At 43.9% G+C, this 21,227-nt stretch overlaps 1 protein-coding gene across 1 annotated transcript in view; it reads right to left on the bottom strand.

The window, feature by feature from the left end:
* Positions 1-12,005: 12,005 nt before the first annotated feature.
* The window catches only part of IPCEF1 (interaction protein for cytohesin exchange factors 1), a 110,798-nt gene continuing 101,576 nt past the window's right edge, over positions 12,006-21,227 (bottom strand). Inside the window, exon 10 of the mRNA XM_056126315.1 lies at positions 12,006-12,622. Within this exon, the coding sequence (XP_055982290.1) occupies positions 12,419-12,622 (204 nt within the window). The 3' untranslated portion in view covers positions 12,006-12,418. The remainder of the gene's footprint in view (positions 12,623-21,227) is intronic.

Genomic DNA, 21,227 nt, shown 5'->3' with positions numbered 1-21,227 from the left:
TTCCTCATGTCCTCTTTTATTTCCTGAAGTAGCGTTTTGTAGTTTTCTTTGTACAGGTCCTTTACTTCCTTAGTTAAGCTGATTCCTAGGTACTTGATTTTCTGGGGCACAATTGTGAATGGGATTGTTTTTTTCATGTTGCTTTCTTCTCTCTCACTGTTTGCGTATAGGAAAGCCATGGACTTTTGGGTATTGATTTTATAACCTGCAACTTTACTATACGAGTCTATTGTTTCTAGGAGTTTTTTAGTGGAGGTTATTGGGTTCTCTAAGTAGAGTATCATATCATCTGCGAATAGTGAGAGCTTGATTTCTTCCTTTCCTACCTGAATGCCCTTAATATCTTTTTCTTGCCTAATCGCTATTGCAAGTACTTCCAGTACTATATTGAACAGAAGTGGAGAGAGTGGGCATCCCTGTCTCGTCCCTGATCTTAGAGGGAAGGCTCTCAGTTTTTCCCCATTGAGGATGATGCTTGCTGTAGGCTTGTGGTAGATGGCTTTAATTATGTTGAGGAAGGTCCCCTCTATACCCATTTTGGCTAGGGTTTTCATCATAAAGGGGTGCTGGATCTTGTCAAATGCTTTCTCTGCATCTATTGATATAATCATATGCTTTTTATCTTTTCTTTTGTTCATATGATGGATTATGTTGATTGATTTTCGAATGTTAAACCATCCTTGCATCCCTGGGATGAATCCTACTTGGTCATGGTGTATGATCTTTTTGATGAGTAGTTGGATTCTATTTGCTAGTAGTTTGTTGAGGATCTTTGCATCTGTGTTCATCAGGGATATCGGCCTGTAATTCTCTTTCTTTGTGGTATCTCTGTCTGCTTTTGGTATCAGTGTGATATTTGCTTCGTAGAAACTGTTCGGAAGTGTTTTTGATATTTCAATTTCGTGGAAAAGCTTAAAGAGCATCGGGAGTAAGTCCTCTTTAAAGATTTGGAAGAATTCACTAGTGAATCCATCCGGGCCAGGACTTTTGTGCTTGGGGAGACTTTTTATTACCATTTCAATTTCCTTGATGGTGATAAGGACCATGAGACTCTTAACTACTTTTCCTATTCTTCAGAACCTTGGTTCTTCATACAGTTGATTTCTCACTCTGGAGCTAATGTGACTAATCACAGTCTATAATGCATGTACTGCTTTTCTCGTCAGAATTGTGCTTGTTATTTCATGATACCATCAATATGGTGAACCAATTGGATATTCTGTGAAATGTTCACATAGTTCAGTTTCCTTTAAGCTATATAACTGAAGAGTAATGTAGTGTACCATGATACAGAGTTCGAACAAAACCCTAAATGTGTATCATCAATTATCTTATATAAATGTAAAATGCTTCTGGTCCCCCACCATGCAGGTCATTGAAAGGACACAAACATGTGCGAAAAATGGGTATTGAAAGTATACAGACCTCTCAAAGGAGAAAATTTAAGGGTCAGAGAGATTGCACAGCAAGGAAGGCACTTGCCTTGTAGATGGTTGACAAAGATTCAATCCCAGGCATCCCATATGGTCCCCAGAGCATGATCACGATCACGATCACGATCATCCTATTGTTTGTCAATTGCCTCGAGCAGGCACCAGTAACATCTCTTTCACCCTAGCCCTGAGATTTTAAAAAGTGCCACATTCAAGGCTCTTTCAGGGTTAGGAGAATGACACCCATCATTGTTACTGGTATTTGGCATATTGGGGAGTTTGCCAGACTCTGCTGTGTGAGCAGGTTACATTCGGTAGCCCGCCAGGTTGTCCAAAGTAAGAATGAGATAATAAGATGTCACGTGGTACAGTCAGGGGTAATTCCTGAACATAGAGCCAGGAATAACCTAGAGCATTATTGCGTGTGCCACCCCCCCTCAAAAAAAAAGGACAAAATAAATATTCTTAAAGTTACATAAGCTCCAGGGGAAAAATACTATATCCAACACTATCCTCGCCCCTCTAAAGGTAAAAGGGTAAAGGCCCTCCCGTTGATCATCGATTTGCTCGAATGGGCCCAGTAACATCTCCATTGGAGACTTTGTTGTTACTGTGTCTGGCATATCGAATACTCTCGGTAGCTTGCCGGGCTCTCCGAGAGGGGCGGAGGAATCGAACTCAGGTCGGCCATGTTGGCTGCGTGCAAGGCAAACGCCCTACCCGCTGTGCTATCACTCCAGCCCCTCGCCCCTCTAAAATTGGGTTATGTTTGAAAGAATCCACCACATTTTGTCGTGGGGATAAATGGGATATGTATGGGTAGGAACCACTGCCCTTGTACTTCAAGTCTCTTATGATAGCACAAACCCTTTTAAAGCATTTGATGTTGGCACAATGTTTCCAAGATTTTCCTGTGAGAAATGGCTTCTTCACTAGACATAGGACCAAAATATTACAAGGGATTGTGACTTCTTCCTGTGGCTGCAAACCTGAAATTTCTTGATAACAATTCTATGTGAACAAATATTCAAACATGTATTACATATACATACCCCGTCTTACATGTCATATGTTGTTCTTGTAAGGAAAGAACTATTAGAAATCTGTTAGCAATCTCCAAAGATCTGGCCAAGACCCTTCACCTCAGGTTTCCGTCTCACAATTGCTGCTCATTATAGTAGCTCTGACTAACTTGTTTCAAACCATGTGCTGCTATCTGTTCTCCATCCTTCAGAGTTCTACCATCCCATAGCAACCAAAGAAGTCTATGCCCTCACAATACCTTCTACTCGCAACCTCAACCATGGCAACCACAGCCTTCCAAGGATGCTGGTACTTCTCGGCCAATGCAATTCTTAGTAAACAGCACCCTCTCCGTGGGTCCCCCTGAGCCACATAATCAGCGGTAGGTTTCCTGGTCTTATATATAACATAGAATTTTGGAGCCTTCTTCCAACTTCTCTTCACCTTTTAACCCCTCTTTCCACATTCATCAGAAGTAATTCTGAGATATCCACTTCATTAAACATATTTTCTACTATTTTTTTCAGCACCATATTAGAAATATCCACTGTGACCTGGGCCAGGGTATCCAATCATATGTCACCGAAGAGATGAAACTCTGTTGTGCCCATGTAATAAACTCATCATATACCTACTGTGGTGTCTGCCTTCACTCCTTTTGACTCCAAGGTACCATGTCTTAGTTCCTGTCAGTTTCTTAGCCAATAGTCATCGTGATGTGTTATGTCAGTGCTCTTGTCCTGTAGCAGATCAGGCTTTCTTCATTGGGTTATGCTGAGATTAACCAGTCAGGCTGACTGCCTGAAAGGCAGGGGAGGGTCTGACAGAGATCAGGTTTGATTTGTAAATTGTGAATTTCCAGGATTGCCTTTCAGGAGTGGAGTTTTGAGAGTCATACTTCCCAGCAAAGGGATGACCATTTGGCAGGCTGAAATTCATGTTTCTCCAGTTTTTTACTCACCTATCCCCATGCCAATATCTAGACCTTCTTCTTCCTCTACAAGGATCATGATTTTGGCCTTGCTGATCAGCTGAGGGTGGAATGCATGCCTTCACTGAAGTTCTGCAATTCTTAATTTAAGCTTGTACCTTCTGTCCAACCCTGGTGTCTCTGACTATGAAAGATTAATGTCTCTCTGAATGCTGCCAAACATCTCCTCCCATAATTACTTTACTTTTTTAAAAAAAATTTTATTAGTGAGACACCATGAGGTACAGTTGTAGACTTACAAAATTTTGTGCTTGGGTTTCAATTATACAATGATCAAATACCAATCCCTCCACCAGTGCCCATTTCCCACCACCATAGATCCCAGTATCCCTCCCACCTCCCATCCCCCAATCCCACCTTGCCTCTGTGGCAGGGCATTCCCCTCTGTTCTCTCTCTCCTCTTGGGTGTTGTGGTTTGCAAAAGAGGCATTGAGTGGCAATCATGTTTGGTCTATAGTCTACTTTCAGTATGCTTCTCCCATCCTGGGAGGATCCTCCCAACATCCTTTATTTGGTGCTCCCTTCTCTATCTGAGCTCCCTTTTCCCCTAGCATGTGTGGTTGGCCTCCAAGCCATGGAGCAAACCTCCTGATACTAATCCCGGCCATTCTTGGGTGTCAGTCTCCTATTTTGTTACTTTATGTTCCCCAGATGAATGCAATCTTTCTATGTCTATCCCTCTCTTTCTGACTCATTTCACTTAGCATGTTGCTTTCCATGTAGTACCACTTGTATGTAAATTTCATGACTTCATCTTTTCTAACAGCTACGTAGTACTCCATTGTGTAGATATACCAAAATTTTTTTAACCAGTCATCTGTTCTCAGGCACTCCCATACCTACTTTAAATGAGTAAGTCTGAGCCTGTTATTCTCCTCCATGCCTTAATAGTACTTACCAACAAGTTCCATGCAGACCTCTCAACGCCCAGAGACTTGGCACCAATGCGGACATCACTGTCTACCCATGTCCTCAATACAACATAGAATAAGTTCCTAAGGATGTCACATGTACCACATGCCAGGGTCATTCCATTGCCCACTGAGCACAAATTGTGGTTCACCAATCAAGGAGATTCACCTCTCTTACTTCCCTCATCCTTAGAATCTTACAATCTCTTATCAGAGGCCATGTCCAATACTGAGGGTCACAAGTTGTAAGCAAGACCTGAAAGAGAGTTCTGAGATGTATGAAAGAAGGTTCACAGGAGGATGGGAAGGGCCGGGTGTAGGATGGCATAAAGGCAATCCCAGTTGGGATCACAGATGTCAACTCTTTCCCCTGGCCCTTAGGAAAGCTCTGAATACAGCCTTGTAGCAGAACAGGCTCCGCCTGAGACATGAGACCAATTTCTCAACCCCAGCTGTCAAACACCCACCATGGTCACCCTGGTTGGGAATGACCAAAATAATCTCTTAACCTATGTGACTAATTATCCCCCTCTAACTGTGGATCATTTTCTATCACTGAAAAATCTCCTGACACTTGGGGGCTGCAAGCTCAGGCCGGGTGGTGGCATAAGGGTGGTTCATCTGGAGCGTCCACTCCAGTCACCTTTGACACAAGAATAATAACTGACCGAATATTCTTTCAGCCCCCCAAATATGGGGCGTCCCCCCAGACTTCTTACTCTGGACAGAAGTGTTGAAATGCCCTCCGAGGAGACTCCAGTGTTGCTCTAAGAGGATAAATTCCTAAAATTTGTGTCTAGAAAAATCTAAGAGCATCTTAACTACAAGTCTGCTTGCTGTCTTCAAAGAGAAGAAATAAATATCAAGTGATTTGCAGCAACTGAGAACAAGGACACTGTGTGCTCATCCTTGGGACAGCAACGTCCATTCCCACAAGTGCCCTGTCCCTCTCACAGAGGGCAAGGCCAGCTGGGTGAAGCCTTGGTCAGTCTGACATGACACAGCACAGCTCATAAACTCCTGATTTAGAGACCCGAGTTGTTCTTTGCTTTATGACATTTGGCTTGCAAAGCAGTAATTTTTTTTCATTTTGCTTATGTTTTGTTTGGAGTATGTTTTGTTTGGAGTGTTTCTGGGGGCTTCTCCTGGCTCTGTGCTTGGAGGTCACTCCCAGACATGTGGGGGGCATATGCTACTCACCACTTAGGCTGAGCTTCTCACCAGGCCTGACTTCCAGCTAAGCATAATTCAGGGAAACTTAGGAGATATGACCTGTGATGTGACCCCCACAAGTATGCATGTGCTAGGGTGAGGTCAGCAGGTTTCCCTGCTCTGTTTATACCCCTAGATGGTGTCAGCTTCACCCAAACATTAAATAAATCACACACACACACACACACACACACATACACACACACACACTCACACAACCAGCAATGATTTCTTTTTTCAAATGCCCCATTGTCAACCTTGATGCCTAACACAAAGCCCATGGCCAGCAGAAGGATAGAGGGGTGAGTCATATTCAAGACATGCTCCTCAACCCCTGAACTATGTATGACTCCAACCCCTTATTTTACTTTCTACAGGAGCTGGGCCCAGGGCATTGATTGGTGCTGGGATGAGGGTCGGGACAGCGCCCAGAGATATTTAGGGGTAATGCAGTGCCAAGAATCAAACTCAGGACTTCATACAAGCTAGGCATGTGATCTACCACTCAAGATCCCCGCACAGGGCTTTTTCCTTAGGGCCATCGAGATAGCTAAGTGGTCAGGGACATACTCAAGGCATGTGCTGGGATCCTGTTTTGCACCTTGGCACAGCATAGCCCACTTATCGTTGCTGAGTATTATTCTGGAAGTCCCCTAAGTGCCACCAAGGGTGCTCCTCCCAGCACCACCCCACCCAAGAAACAGCACATTGTCAGGTGGGGCGTTGAACTGTCTGGCCATGGTTCAGATTGTTGCTGATATCCAGAGGTGCCTAAACAGTGCTCTGGAGGCCCAAAACTTCAAAGCACAATAAAGCTTTGTCCTTAAATGAAAGAGTTTTTAAAACCTCATCCGATGGCTTAGATAGAGTCCCTATTTCCACCTGTTTGTTTGATTTTCAAAACTTAGGGTTTTTTTTTAATTCTCCTCAAAATGGAATTACTATTTCTATCATGAACAGTTCTGGGTGAAATCAAATTCAAACCATAAAGAATGACAGAGGAATTTCATCTTTTCATCTTTCAGCTGAGACAGGAATTCTGCTTTCTGGGAGAAGCGGGCGCTTCCCGGAGCTGGGGAGAATATTTTTAACTGGAGGTTCGTGGTCACCAGAACAGCGACCAGGTCAGGATCACTGGCATTGTGTACAGGTGACATGGGGAAATCAAGGACAGAGACCAAGGTGGGCTGAACACTTTGTAGCTGAAGGTTAGGCTGAGAGTCAGGGGGAGGAGGTTTTGCCCAAACTCCATTGGACCTCCAGCCCCAAACAGGCCCCCAACACTTCACCAGCTATGACGCCGGACCCCCGTTTCCCAGCATGGCTATTGTAATCCCCATGCATGTTCCCCAACATCACTGCATTCTTGGGCCCTGACATAGCTTGGGGTCTCCAGAGATCCCCAAAATGAGAGTGGACTGGAGAAAGCCAGGAAATGTATTTTCCCCCTGGGGCCTCCACAAGGACCAGAATCCTGCAAACACTTTGATGATAGTTTAGAGAAACCTGTGACAGACTGGTGACCCGAGGAACAGTGATGAGGAAGCACATTCTCAAGCTGCTAACTTTGTGATAATAGGTTGTGGGAGCAAGAGGTCAGTCACACAGATGCGGAGCACACAGACTCCAGCACTGTGGGGAAACCTACAATGTCTTGTGGTGTCAGCAGGAATCGCAAAAGGTCAGGGGGTGGAGCCCTCTTAAGTGAGAATGATGGAGGAGGAAACAGAAATGCATCATTTCTTTGCTGCCCCAAGGGATGAGACCAGGCCTATTTTCTCGGAGGGGATGGATACAAAAGAAAAGCATTGTAATGAGCCTTTCAATGTTGTCTTTGTTCCTTCTCTATTTTCAAGGAAATTGTTCTCCAGGGGTTGCACCTTTCACAGTCTGAAAAATTCCCTAAACACACTTATAAGGGACAAGTTGGATTTTGTGGAGCAGCGGCAATTTATGAGAACTATAATATCTTTGTATTAATATATCAGGAAACGGAGGGCCAATGAAGAAGACCACGAGTCCCTTAGCTGTGGTGGAAATAGAGCTCCCAGCACAAGGAGGTCTTTCATTTTGCAACGAGAACATTAACTCTAGACTCAGTTATTTCCAGCTGCCACTAGAGAGCGCTAGAAGCTTTGTGGAAGATGAAAGTTTGCTTGGACGAAGATCTTAGAAGAAGGCCGAAGAAGGCAGAAAATGAAAACCAGCGGTTTATATATATATATATTTTTTCTCATGTCGTTTTACTATGTACATTTTTTTCTCTCGTTTTTGTTTCTTACAAGACAACCTCAAGAACATAAAGCAGGAGAACCGGACCATGCTTGTTTTTTTTTGTTTGTTTTGTTTTTGCTTTTTGTACAGAGGATGAAAGCACAGTGAAATTGAGGGTATCATTTCTACATGGACATCTTGTCCCCAAACACCATGCAGTGCTGCAAGTAACATCTCGGTCATGCACAGACGTTAGCAATGTGGGGTTTCAGCCTCTGTAGTTGGTGAGGGGTCAAGGGAAGGGCTAAGCCGGGCGGTGCTCCGGGGAGGACTGCAGGGAGAGAACAGCCAGTAGCAGCAGGGGAGGGAGGCTCTTGGGAGCCAGGAAGGCATGTGAGGAAACTGCTTCACAGTTCACAGCACAGAGACATGGGTCACCAGCTAGGCCCGTGTCCATCGAAACCATCAGTGGGTTTCCCAGTGCACCGTGCAGGAGTCCTGAAATCCTAGTTTCTGGAAGTTTCCTTTACAATTACACAGAAGGGCGGCGGAGTGAGCATCTCACATTTCCTGGACTCAATTTCTCCTGGAGAAAAGTAGACCAAGAATTGGAAGGGATCTAATTGGAAAATCTCAGTGGAATGTGATTGTCTGTTAGGCAGGGGGTGTGGGGGGCGGCACCCTTTCCTGAGGAGACTGACTCTCAGGGAAGGTCCCTCTGTACAAACAAAGTCAACCGGACTTTCCAGGGTCACCTCTTTTCCAAGTCATAAAAGCATTGTTTTCTTTTTTTTTCTTTCAATTCAATCTTCTATCTCTATAATATTATTTGTGATGGGTTTAAAAACTACTTAAGGAAGTCGCTTGAGGAGAAATGGATAGAGGAAGGTTGGGTTCAAGCCCAACCTCTAGGACTGAACTCAATCAATTGCTAAAGACGTTTCCTGACACACTTTCAGAGGAAACAAAATCAGCTCATCCCACTTCTCTGTATCTCTTTCACCCAACACCTACAGAGCAGTGACAGGAGGAAGAAGGAAGAAGAGAGAAGGTTAAGGGCCCAGCTGGAACTCTGGCGACCTTTGGGGCCAAGGGGATAGGAAAAAAGGAGTTTTCCCACTCAACCCTGCCCCTCCCCCACCCCCAAAGCCATGGGCCCCATTCAGTACCAGGGGAACCCATGTGGGACCTGGCATCCCAGTCTGATTTCTGTTTTTACTAAGCATACACTTGCACCTTTGATTGCAAAGATCAACCCCCTACTCAGTGAGCTAAGGGCCAACACCCAGTCCAAGGCAAACTGTGGGGCGTCCCTAGCAGGGGTCCAAGCCGTGGGAGGGGCTGAGTCACAAAGAGGGACATTTACATTCAAGACCTGCTGTTCTCTGTCCTGGGGTTCCTCCCACACCCCACTTCTCAGAGCCCGTTTCCTCCTCCTCCTCCGGTGGAAAGAAGTACGGATAATCCACACTCATCCCACACAGATCACCGTGTGGGCTCCAGGGGACTCCAAAACACACCCACAGCCAGCATCAGAGTACTAGGGAAATGGAAGGCATTGGTTTCACGCTTTAAGCTGGACGCCATGCCCCATCTCTTTCTTTGGCTTTCTGGAGTCTTAGTCATTTTCTGCTTTCTAGGCTTGGATGCCCTGCTGAGAAGGGGCAGAAGGAAGCCAATGGATCACAGAGGCTCATCACAGACACTCTGTAAGTGTAGGGATTGTCAGATCTTCCCCAAGATAGGCCCAGAGGGAGGGGTGATTGCAACAAACCATTCAGGGTGTTTTATCGGGCACCAGTTTGGGTCTGAGGCTGATGACAGAGAGATGAGACCTCCCTACAACCTCAGAGCGAGATCCAGTGCAGACCCCACCTAAGCAGCTTCCACTAAATAGCGAAACCTCGAGATGCTCCAAGATTTCCCACTTCCTTCTGAAGAAGCCACTATTCTGCCAGGTCACCGTCCTCAGACTGGAGTGACGGGTTCCCCTCTTGACCCCATAAGCCAACACCAAATCTACTTCAGACATGTCCCAATGCCCGTTGGATTAAACTGGAATGAACCAGTTTTCCTAATAGCCTTTGGACCAGAAAAATGGCTGGGAGCTGTTATAAATCAGTCTTGCCCCTGCACTGAGTTTCACAGAAGCTGTCACCAAGGCTTTCTCACAACTATGACCTCTGACCCTCCTCTTCATGGCCACATAGAAGCAGCTCCCTGCTGCATAATATAGAACAGAGCAGAAACAATCACAGAGGGGGGAAATCCTGAAGGGTCCTATCTGAAAGAGCAAAACTGTGCAGTTGAGTTGGGTTTTGACTGGAGAGATTCACCCAAGTAACCACTTGAGCCAAGGACGCAAAACTACATCTGGACTTTGGGAGAGAATTTGAGTAAGCAATTTCACTGGGACTTAGAGTTGGAGGGGTTCTCAGGAGTGTGCCCTAGAAGTCAGTTAAATGAATAGTGATGCAAAGCCAGACAAACGATTCAGAAGTCCTGCCCGGAAGCTCCTGGGACACTTCAGTGTAGGGCAACCTACTTCCAAGTTCAGTGTCTGGTGTTGCAAAGCAGCGGAAATGGGTGGGAAGGAGAGTCTGTGCCATGACACCATTCTCTTCTTCCCTCAACACTGATTGCCATTGTGAAGCCTAAATAATGACCCATCTTAACCACCATTAATTAGGGAAATGATCAATTATAATTTAGCTGAGAGGTTCAAGCACTTGCTTTCTCAAACCAACAGTTTGGGGGCTCAGTTTGGGATCCTGAAAGTGACCTCTCTCAGGTGCCAAGTCTCAGGCAATCTCCTCTGTATGACTCACACCCCACTTCCGGCAGGAGCTCTGAAATGTTGCTGGTCCAACTGACCTGGACTCTTATCTTACAGATAAGTTAAGTACAGAGGATACTACATCTAGCTTCCTGTTGTTTACCTCCTCACTGCTGACGTTGTTTTTTATTTACAAAGCATTAAGACTTCTTAGCAAAGGAAATATTCAACAACTATTTCCATTCACTGTGCAGATAAAATTTAGGGGTTATTTCCATTTGAATGTCAAGCCACACACTGACTCTAGCAAACAATTATGTTGACAGTCTTCTATGCATAAGGCCCCCAAAAAATGTGGGTTTGGGGTAGGAAGTGGCTATTTTTACAGTGAGGTATGTTCATGATGATTAGTAAATGAAGACTCTCATAATGTTTCTCGAATACAATATTGAGTTCTTTTTAACAACAGATCCCAACATTTCTATTAATCTTTAGACAAAAAAAAACTATATGATTTGTGTTTCATTTGGTTTGGGGCTTGTGGGCAAATGAAATAAAGCTTAAAGTTTTGCTAGGGGGTAATCTAAAGTGAAAGTCCATTTCTGTTTCCAGAGTGAATTATAACTAATAGAGAAATCCAAGCTCTCTGGGTAGACAGAGGGAGATCAGAAAAGATGAAAGATTATTAACGCATGCCTGACATTTATCCCACAAAATTTCCTGAGCATTCCTTATACATTAGAGTGCAATATAGTAATTCCAGTGAATCAATAGTATTCCTATTTTTCTCAAGCAAAAAAAGTCATAGACTCTGAGGCTCTATACTAAGCAAAACATATGATAGTATATCATCTTTTTAAACACTGGTAATTTGATCTTCTATAAATATACTTAAATAACATATTATATATAGCTATTCTCATAAGACACAAAAGAGCACATAGACATACAAAAATAAAACAATCATAGTTTAACTCCTTTGTTGTTGTTTTTCTTTTGACTCACATTATTAACGCAATTCAAATGCCATAAACATCATGTCCATTTCCATGTTGCTCCCAGAGAAACTGGGTATAAATTCATGAAGTGTGTTTGTACCACATGAGGACAAAGAGCAAACTTTCCTTATTGGACTTATTGTTTCCTCTGGGGAGTCAAAATCTGGATGAGGTGGAGGTCTACAGGTTTAACGAAAAGCTATTTTTAGCTGCCCCATCACAAGGAAAAACTAATCAGATTCTGCATCACCACCAGGTTGAATATGAAACTATCAAGCCATCCTTTGAGTGGAATCCAAAAGACGTTCCTTATGAGCTCTCCCAAACACTACTTGCTAGAAAGTAGCTCTCAAAACATGGGAAAGGCACCAAAATTCCAGACCCTGGAGGAGGACAATTCCACAAGTCCTGCTCCAGGTGTTGGTTGAGGAAACATTTCTCCACTCAACAGAGAGCTTAGAGAATTCAACACCCCAAGCAGGCAGAATATGTGTACCTATTCTTCTTTGGGAAAATGGAATATTTCTATGAATAATCATCCCTGGGGAAGGCAGTCTTTTGTTCAGAGATCATGAGGAATTTCTTGAGAACAATGAACAGAAGAGACAGTGCTCACATCCCATGACACGAGCTCCCCGTCAGAACACAGCGTCTCTCCAAACAGCCTCCATCCCACTGGTTTCCACGAAAGCACTTCAACCTAAGCTCCACTTCTCTGGGATCACCTAAGCTGTCTCGTCAGAGCTGGACAATAATACTTGAGGAGGAACTGGGCTTCAGTCTTCCTCTACAAGAAAAAACAATGGCTTCTCTTGCAAAATCTGGAAGAGTTGCTGGGGTAAGTAATAAGGGCCCCGTTCTCAAATCGAATTTTCCACACGGGCTGAGGAGGGAGGCTCTTTGTGTTCCTCGGTGGTGCTTTCAGGTGTCGATGTGGCCTCGCGTTGTTGATAGATATCCTGGATGAGCAGAGTGTTCATCACCTTCCACTCCCTGTACTTCCTGGCGGTCAGCTTCGGATCATCCAGCAACTGGTTGATCACGGCCAAGTCATGCTCCTTGCACTACACAAAGAGAAAGAGGAAGAGAAGAGGATGAGATGGATCTTAATTTCAACAAACCATCTTCCATTCTTTTACAAATGAATGCATGTATACGTGAAGGGGGAAATCTGTGTTTTCAGACAAGACTATTCTAAAACACCTACACCACTCCTAAAAGTTCTGCTTTCACAGAAAAGCCAGAGAAAAATGTGACGTATCGTGGGGATCTCCAATAACATCATTCCCATCTATGACTTTGTGTTACATTATTAATTGATGCTAATGAAAAAACTGACCAATGTTGAAACAATGCTACTGGAGGACTTGGTTTTGTTATATGTGATCTTGCTTTAAGTGGAAGTTTCAAGCAAGAGCATTAAAGGCAACCCACCTTGGAATGAATGGAAAACTAGATTCATAGCCACAAGATATGCTGTGTGGCTCTTCTCAGATCAGTCTGGTATCTCACACCATGGTAGTATCTCCACCTCAAAGTGAATAGCTTTCTAAAATACACAACTGTATAATCATTTCACTGTCTAAACTTTATGTTAGATCAGGATATTATCCTCTAGGACACAAGATGATTGAAAATCTATCTTTGATGACTTTTAAGCAAGGGCAATGTCTTCAATAAGCCACACAAATTTATTGAATGAATATCTGCAGAATTAAATACACACTCTATTTTCATTCTAGGACAGAGCACTGACCCACCCTCAAAACAGGACGCGTTTGAATGGTGCTGAGAGAAGCAGCGTGTTATTTCTCCCTGCCTCCTCCAATGACGCACATTTCTGAAATGTCTGGCTCAGCTGAGGGTGTTTTTTCTGTAGTCAAGCAATGGAGTGGAAATAATATGTTCCAACCTCCACATTCCAAAAGGAGCAGAGTCCTGACAATTTTGTGTTGAGCCTGCCCCAGCAGTGTTTGGCCCTGAGTGCAGGGTATGCAGTGGGAGAAACCCAACCCATGGCTTGTCCTGCTCTTCCACTTGAACTTGGAGTTCCAAACCCCAACTCAAATAGTTTGGCCTCCTATCACTCTCGTGTCTTTTCTCTCTAGAGCCACATTTCACTTGGGACATAAATTCCAACAGACCACACTGTTCTTCTCCACAGACTGGATCTCCACTTCAGGTCCACACTTGGCCTATCCATGCAAGGAATCCACCTGCAAAGCCTGGTTCCATGTCAGCATCCCGTGGGCTACAACTCCATGTCTGGTCCTTCGTTTCTCCTTCCTCTCCTCTCCAAGATGCTTCTGTGAATGTTCTCCCCTGTGCAATTCTAGGTTACATCCTTTAGAGTATGTAACACTCAGAGACCCTGAGTGTGCTTCCCCTGGTGAACTCTCATGCCCAAGCTGTTTTCTCTGGAACGCTTCCGAAATTTGATATCATTTTCTTATTTTTATAAATAAGAGGAAGACTTATTTATAAAAAATAAATAAAAATTTTAAAAAAATAATTCAATGCTCAGAGGTGCCAGGGACTACTCCCAGCAATATTCAGCTAATAACAGCTCAATGCTTATATCTGATAATATGATGTTGCTTAGGTCAAGCAGTGTGCGGGGTCACCAGGGCCAGCAGTGTTCAGGGGGTTGATAAACTTTAAGGGATTGAACTCAGGGTCTTGAGCATGTAAGGCATGCACCTTAGCCCTCTGATATATCTCCCTGGCCTTCTGATATATTTTAATGAGTTTGACTTTCATTCAAATTTACATTTACCAGTCATATTGCAAAGGCAAATCATATATGTTCATCAGAATACTACGGAACCCCCAAATTGAAATCAAAATTCTTTTTTCAAAGTTCTTGTGCCTTCTAGTGTCCAGAGGCCTCTCAGAATCTGGCAAGTTGTATTTAAATTTTCTTGAAGAATCAAGAAGCCATGCCAACTAATCTAGGTGATGAGAAACACCTTTTATTCATCCCATTTTCCTACATAGGTGTTATGTTCCCTAGGTGGCAGGTGGGCAGCTAAAGATTCCAAGTTGTGCTCATGACCATAGTTTGGGTTTATGACAGTTGCCGCTAAGTGGACTTCCGCTCCCGTCCATTTTTCCTCTCTTCTCCAGGATAATGATGGTGCTGCTTATTTTTATGAGTAAATGGAAACAGTTCAAAGATTGTTTCTATGGAATGAATCCCAACACCCAACTACCTACATCAGCACATCTGCTGTCCTCATCCCCTCTGCTCACTTGTAATTGTTTGTTTCCAATGTTCATTAATTGACGTCAGCATTATACTTTCCAATAGTATTGAGATCACAATTTTATATGCTCAGTGCTGCTCTGCCAATGCCTCCTCCACTGTTCTGCTCTTCATTGGGTTAAAATATCTGGGATCTGGGCAAGGTCAGTCTCTCCAATTATATAGAATGACTCCACCCCTTCCTGTTCAGAAATTCGCTGCAGCAACTCTCTCCTCTCTTCCCTGTGACTCAACTTCACATGATCATTCTCACTGTCATGGGTATATGCTCTTATTTTCTCCCATCAAAATGTTCTCTCGACTCCCACCCATCTCCCTGTTGTAGGTAATGCACCCCATTTTCTCCCTCTCCTCAATATTCCCTTCTTGTCATGCCACACCATTCAGATTTATGACCCTCCATCCCATCATGTTAACCCCAGTGATGTCCTTCCACTTAACCACCCATTATGAATCTTCAACTTCTTTATCCACAGAGTTTCTTTCATTGTTTTGCTTCTTTGATATATTTTCTTGGATTTTCTCATTCTACAAATGATACTTTTTCCTTCTAATTTCTTCTCTGACTCAACTTACTCATGCAGGGGTACCCCAGAGCATTCACCCGTGTTCTCTTCTCTGTTCCATCCACTTTCAAGTCCTTATAAGTCCCACGAAAACTTGGAAGTCCCATGAAACCTTGGAAGTCCCATGAAGTTCCATATACTGAGGGTCTCACATTTATGTCTGATCACACCCTTGAATACCAGACTTCTTTACCTAAACTTTCTCTTCAATGACTCTGCTGGACTAATAACAGGATTCTGAAATATGTGTTCCAAATTGTTATCCTCTCCAACCCCTTCCCAATACACACTGAAACTTGTTCTTACAAAAGTCAAGCTAAACACTAGAAGCTAAATACTAGAATACTAGAATCAATCTAATTATTAGAATACTAGAATCTTTGGAAGGTTTGTCTACAAAATGTGACAAACCATGGCACAGCTCTGTTTAGAACCTTAAAAAACCCTACGGTCTCACTCAGAGCAGAAGTCAAAGTATTTGCAATGACAAAACAGGCCCTTTCAGATATTACATCCCACCGTCACTCTCTCTGTCCCTTGGAACTCCAGCCACACCAAACTCCCTTCTGTTCCTTAAATATGATAATATGCACATATATCCTACAGCATTTTCATTTTTGTCATTTGTCTGGATCATTTTACTCAGAAAACCTTATACCTTTGTCCCTTTCCTTCTTTCCTTTTGAAGATTTTTTAGAAAGTAGGATTTTTTTTGAGGGTTGGGGGGAGATGAAGAACAGGATGTGCTCAGGAATGACTCCTGGTGATGCTCAGGAGACTGTATGTGGTGCCATGGATTGAACCAGGTTCAACCATATGCAAGCAAGTCCCTATGCTCTCTGTCTTCAGGCCGTAAATTCCATCTTTCAAAGATGACTTTCCTGCTGATCCCAATTGAAAACTAATCTCTCAACATTCCTATCCCCTCTTTTCTCATCCCTCTCAAATCTATCATCTCCCCGCATACCATAAAATGCATTTTGCTCTTTATCTACTTCCTCCTCTACCTAATGTAAGCTTCATGAGAACAGGGAGTTTTTTTCATATATGCCTACTTTTATATGTATAGAATTATAACCTAGAAGAATGACTGAATCTATAAATTAATTCAATATTTGTTGAAAATGTGAATATAACTTATTTTATTTTTAATCTCTCACAGTATGGTGGACTGGAGTGATAGCACAGTGGTAGGGCGTTTGCCTTGCATGCAGCCAACATGGCCGACCCAAGTTCGATTCCTCTGCCCCTCTCGGAGAGCCCGGCAAGCTACCGAGAGTATCTTGCCTGCACGGCAGAGCCTGGCAAGCTACCCATGATGTAGTCATATGCCAAACACAGTAACAACAAAATCTCCAAGGAGACGTTACTGGGCTCGCTCAAGCAAATCAATGAACAACGGGAGGGCAGTATCATCAGTATCAGTATCACAGTACGGCAAGCTACCCATGATGTATTCAATATGCCAAACACAGTAACAACATGTCTCACAATGGAGACGTCACTGGGCCCACTGGAGCAAATCGATGAACAACAGGAGGACAGTGCTACAGTGCTCTCACAACATAAGTCCTATTTTTGAGACTGAGTAAATCTTCACCATAGATAAACAAAAATGTTACATATATATACACTTTATATGGTTATGTATTTTATATACATGTTTCATATATTGTAATATCTACATTTACATATGATTCTAGAACTGTCACCATTTGTTTTATCTATTACACCATTTGTTTTATCTATTTATTTATCATTTATTATTTATTTATCTATTTATTTATCACCATTTGTTTTATCTATTACTATTACCATTTGTTTTATCCATTATCTATTTTACTGGCCCCCTGGTGCCGTGTAATCCCATCAGCGGCCAAGACTCAGAGACTATAAAAACTGGAAGAACAGTGCAGTCTCCTGCCCCCGCGCCTGACTGTCCTCGCCGCTGGGGCCCCTTGGACCTCTTATTATGACATCTTATTATCTCATTCCTACTTTGGACAAACTGGCAGGTTACTGAATGTAGCCTACCCACACGGCAGAGTCTGGCAAACTCCCCGTGGCATACCCAATATGCCAAATACCAGTAACAATGATGGGTCTCATTCTCCTAAAGAGCCTTGAATATAATCTCAGGGCTAGGATAAAGGAGACATTACTGGGGCCTGCTCGAGGCAATCGATGATTAACAGGATGATTTGTGATTTGTGATTTGTGTTTTACCTATGCATTCTGATCAAAGATAGATGAATAGAAATACTAGTGGAACTCAATGTATTGTTTGCACTCAATCATTTATTTCACTTATATTTTGAATGCTTCATCACACTTTCTGATTTTCATATTTCTAAATTGATTAGAATTATACAAGTTTTAAAGGAAAATATCACACAGAGCACCAGATGAGTGGTGAGATTAATTACTTTAGAGCAGGAGATCGGAATAAGGAAGGGAGGTTGAGAAATCTGGATTTCAGGAAGGAAAAGGGAATTGTGCAGTGGATACAGAGCAGAAGAGGACTAAGAAACAGCTGAGAGATCCACAGCGGTGGAAGGAAGTTACGAGTGATGGTGGAGAACAGGTGTTGGGATACGGGACCAGGAATAGCTTTGTAACTCTGTATCTCCTAGTGATTCTATTAAAAGTAAACATCAGCAAATAAGTCCAGCCAGACCAGGAGAACTTCCTTTCTTCGTGTTCTCAAGACCTACACGTCAGAAACCAGAGCAGTAATACAGTAGTCAGGGCACTTACCTTGCACATGGTGGACGTGGGTTTGGGTCCCAGGCACCACATATGGTTCTCTGACTCTTGCTAGGAATGATGACTGAGCACAAAGTCAAAAGGAAACCCTGATGCCCTGGGGGGGACATACCCCTCTCTGCCCCAAAGGACCCAACCCCAGCAGCTGAAAACCATCAGAATTCAACCACTGCCCCACTGCCATGCTCAAGGCAGCTCTCCACATGCTCAAGCCTTACCCAAGAGTGAACTATTCCTGGACCACGCAACACTTCATAGGACACACCTTACCCATACTCCAAGAGTACTACACCACATTTGATGGGGTTCAAAGTAAAGCAGTAGGCAACCAATCTTAATCACTTAATCACATAATCACTTAACTTCCCGTTAGTCGTCGATTTGCTTGAGCGGGCGCCAGTAACGTCTCCATTTGTCCCTGTTGTGTGCTAGTGTAGCCCAATGGCATCTGTTCGCTCCGGGAATATGAAGGGCCTCAAACCGATCGTTCATGATCTTGACAAAGAAGTCTGACCATCTGGTAGGTGGGCGGCCACGTGGTCTTTTGACATCCCGTGGAATCCAATCAGTAACAGCTCTAGTCCAACGGTCGTCTTTAAATCTCATTACGTGATCAGCCCATCTGATTTTCGACACCTTGGCAAATGAGACAGCGTCCCTGATCCTTGATCGTCGACGGATGTCAGAACTCCGGATTTGTTCTCTCATTTGAGTGAAACGTGATATTCCAAGCATAGCTCTTTCTATTCTTCTTTGGGAGACCTGAATAGCGTTCTCATCTTGTTTGCATAGGGCCCAGGTCTCTGAGGCATATGTTAATGTAGGAAGAACAGTGGAATCAAAGAGATGTGCCCGGAGCCGGAGGTTCTTCGTCCTCTTAGCTATTTCTTCGACGTTCTTGAAGGCATTCCAAGCTGCTCTCTTCCTCCTGCGCAGCTCGGGTGCCAGGTCATTTGTCACTACTTCCACTACCCAGCCGTCGCCACACTCCAGGATGCTTTCTGGACCCGCGCGGCCACTTGCGGCCGTGCGACACATCATAAGGCACTAAATACCCATCTTCTGGAATTGTCGTACCATATTTGATAGGGTTCAAATATGGTAACACCTACAAGGGTGATTAGAGGTCACCCCAAATGCCTCTATCCCTCTCGGAAAGACTGGCAAGCTACCGAGAGTATTCCGCCCACATGGAAGAGCCTGGCAAGCTATCCCCTGTGTATTGGATATGCCAAAACCAGGACTACAACTGGTCTCATTCACCTGACCCTGAAGGCTTCACCGACATGGCAGCACTGAGAAGGATGAGAAAGGACAGCCCGACAAAATCTCAAGGCCGACCTAGGCTGCCACAACGAAGGAAGACAAAAATGATCGTCTGTACTTTCAATGCACGTACGTTAGCATCAGATGCATCCATCGAGGACCTGATGGTACAAGTGCAAATGATCAAGTACGACATCATTGGTCTGACCGAGACAAGAAGGCACAAATCTCACCATGCCGTTTTCGACACTGGAGAAGAATTGTTCCTCGGAACATGCGATAAAAGAGGTGTTGGAGGCGTTGGTGTCCTTGTCAACACAAACTTGACCAAGTGCATTGATTCATTCGAATGCCTAACAACCCGAATCGGACGTTTACATTTGAATAGATGTGGCTCACTACCTGCGGTTTCTATCTTCGTTGTCTATGCACCAACATCTCATTATGATGAAAGAGAAATCGAGAAGTTCTACATGGAGCTAGAGAAGTTCTATAAAGAAGACCACACCTTCTACAAGATCATTGTGGGTGATTTTAATGCCAAGATAGGACCGAGAAGATCAGCTGAAGAATTTCACATCGGGACCCATGGCCTAAAATGGAACGAACAGGGTGAGAGACTGTCTGAGTTCATCATGTCGACCAAGACCATTCATGGTAACTCACAGTTCCAGAAGGCAGAATCTAAACGATGGACATGGGAGTCTCCCAGTGGACGATTCCACAACGAAATAGACCACATCATATTAATCGACGGTTTTGCCTGACTGATGTCGCTGTTGTCCCAAAATTTCAAATGGGATCGGACCACCGTCTCCTTCGTGCAAAATTCTACTTCACAGAGTGGGGAGAAAGGGCTGCAAAGTTCAAAAAGAGAACTCCCAGAATGACCACCAACTGGGAACTCTTTGGTACTATTGCGGCAACATGGGAAGATGCCATTGTTGACAACATTGACGAGGAATACGATCGACTGGTTCAGCACCTCCATGAATGTGCGAGGAACGCCAAGAGAGAGATAGCTACAAAAAATCACCTATCTTCGAAAACTCTTGAGCTAATTCACCAGCGTGGTTTGGCGCATGCCTCAGGCAACCGCAAGCTAACGTCCGAGCTTGCAAAGCAGTGCAGAGATGCGATCAAGGAAGACCTCAAAGAGAGAAGAGCAGAAGTACTGGTAGATGCGGCAGAAGCCTGGAAAAGTATTCGTAATGCCCGCCTGTCCTTCGCCAACTATAAGACCAAGATGACTGCCCTCCGACGTCCTGATGGATCCATCACATCCTCCAGAACGGCAATGGAGAAGATTATTCATGACTTCTACTCAAATCTCTTCGATAGCCATGTCCACTTGGCGACATACCAAATTCCACAGGATGGATATGTCGTTCCCAACGTTCTCCCTTCTGAAATCCGACACGCCATTTCGTCGGTAAAGAAACAAACAGCACCTGGCCCAGACAAGGTCAGACCTGAACACCTGAAGAACCTGCCATCAGTACTCATCAACACACTGGCTCGGCTCTTCACTCGCTACCTGTCTGAATGCAAGGTTCCGTCCCAATGGAAAACCAGCAGGACCGTACTACTGTTCAAGAAGGGAGACATCCATAACATTGGCAACTATCGCCCAATCTGCCTATTGTCTGTCATCTACAAGTTGTTCACTCGAGTCATCCTAAATAGGATTGGCAGAACACTAGATGAAGGACAACCATGCGAGCAAGCAGGGTTCCGCAAAGGATTCAGCACCATCGACCATATCCACACGATAACCAAGCTCATTGAGGTTTCTCGGGAGTTCAA

Source organism: Sorex fumeus, unplaced genomic scaffold (assembly GCF_029834395.1).
Source record: "Sorex fumeus unplaced genomic scaffold, SorFum_2.1 ptg000061l, whole genome shotgun sequence".
Classification (NCBI taxonomy): Eukaryota; Metazoa; Chordata; class Mammalia; order Eulipotyphla; family Soricidae; genus Sorex; species Sorex fumeus.
This window is presented reverse-complemented; position numbering and strand designations above follow the sequence as displayed.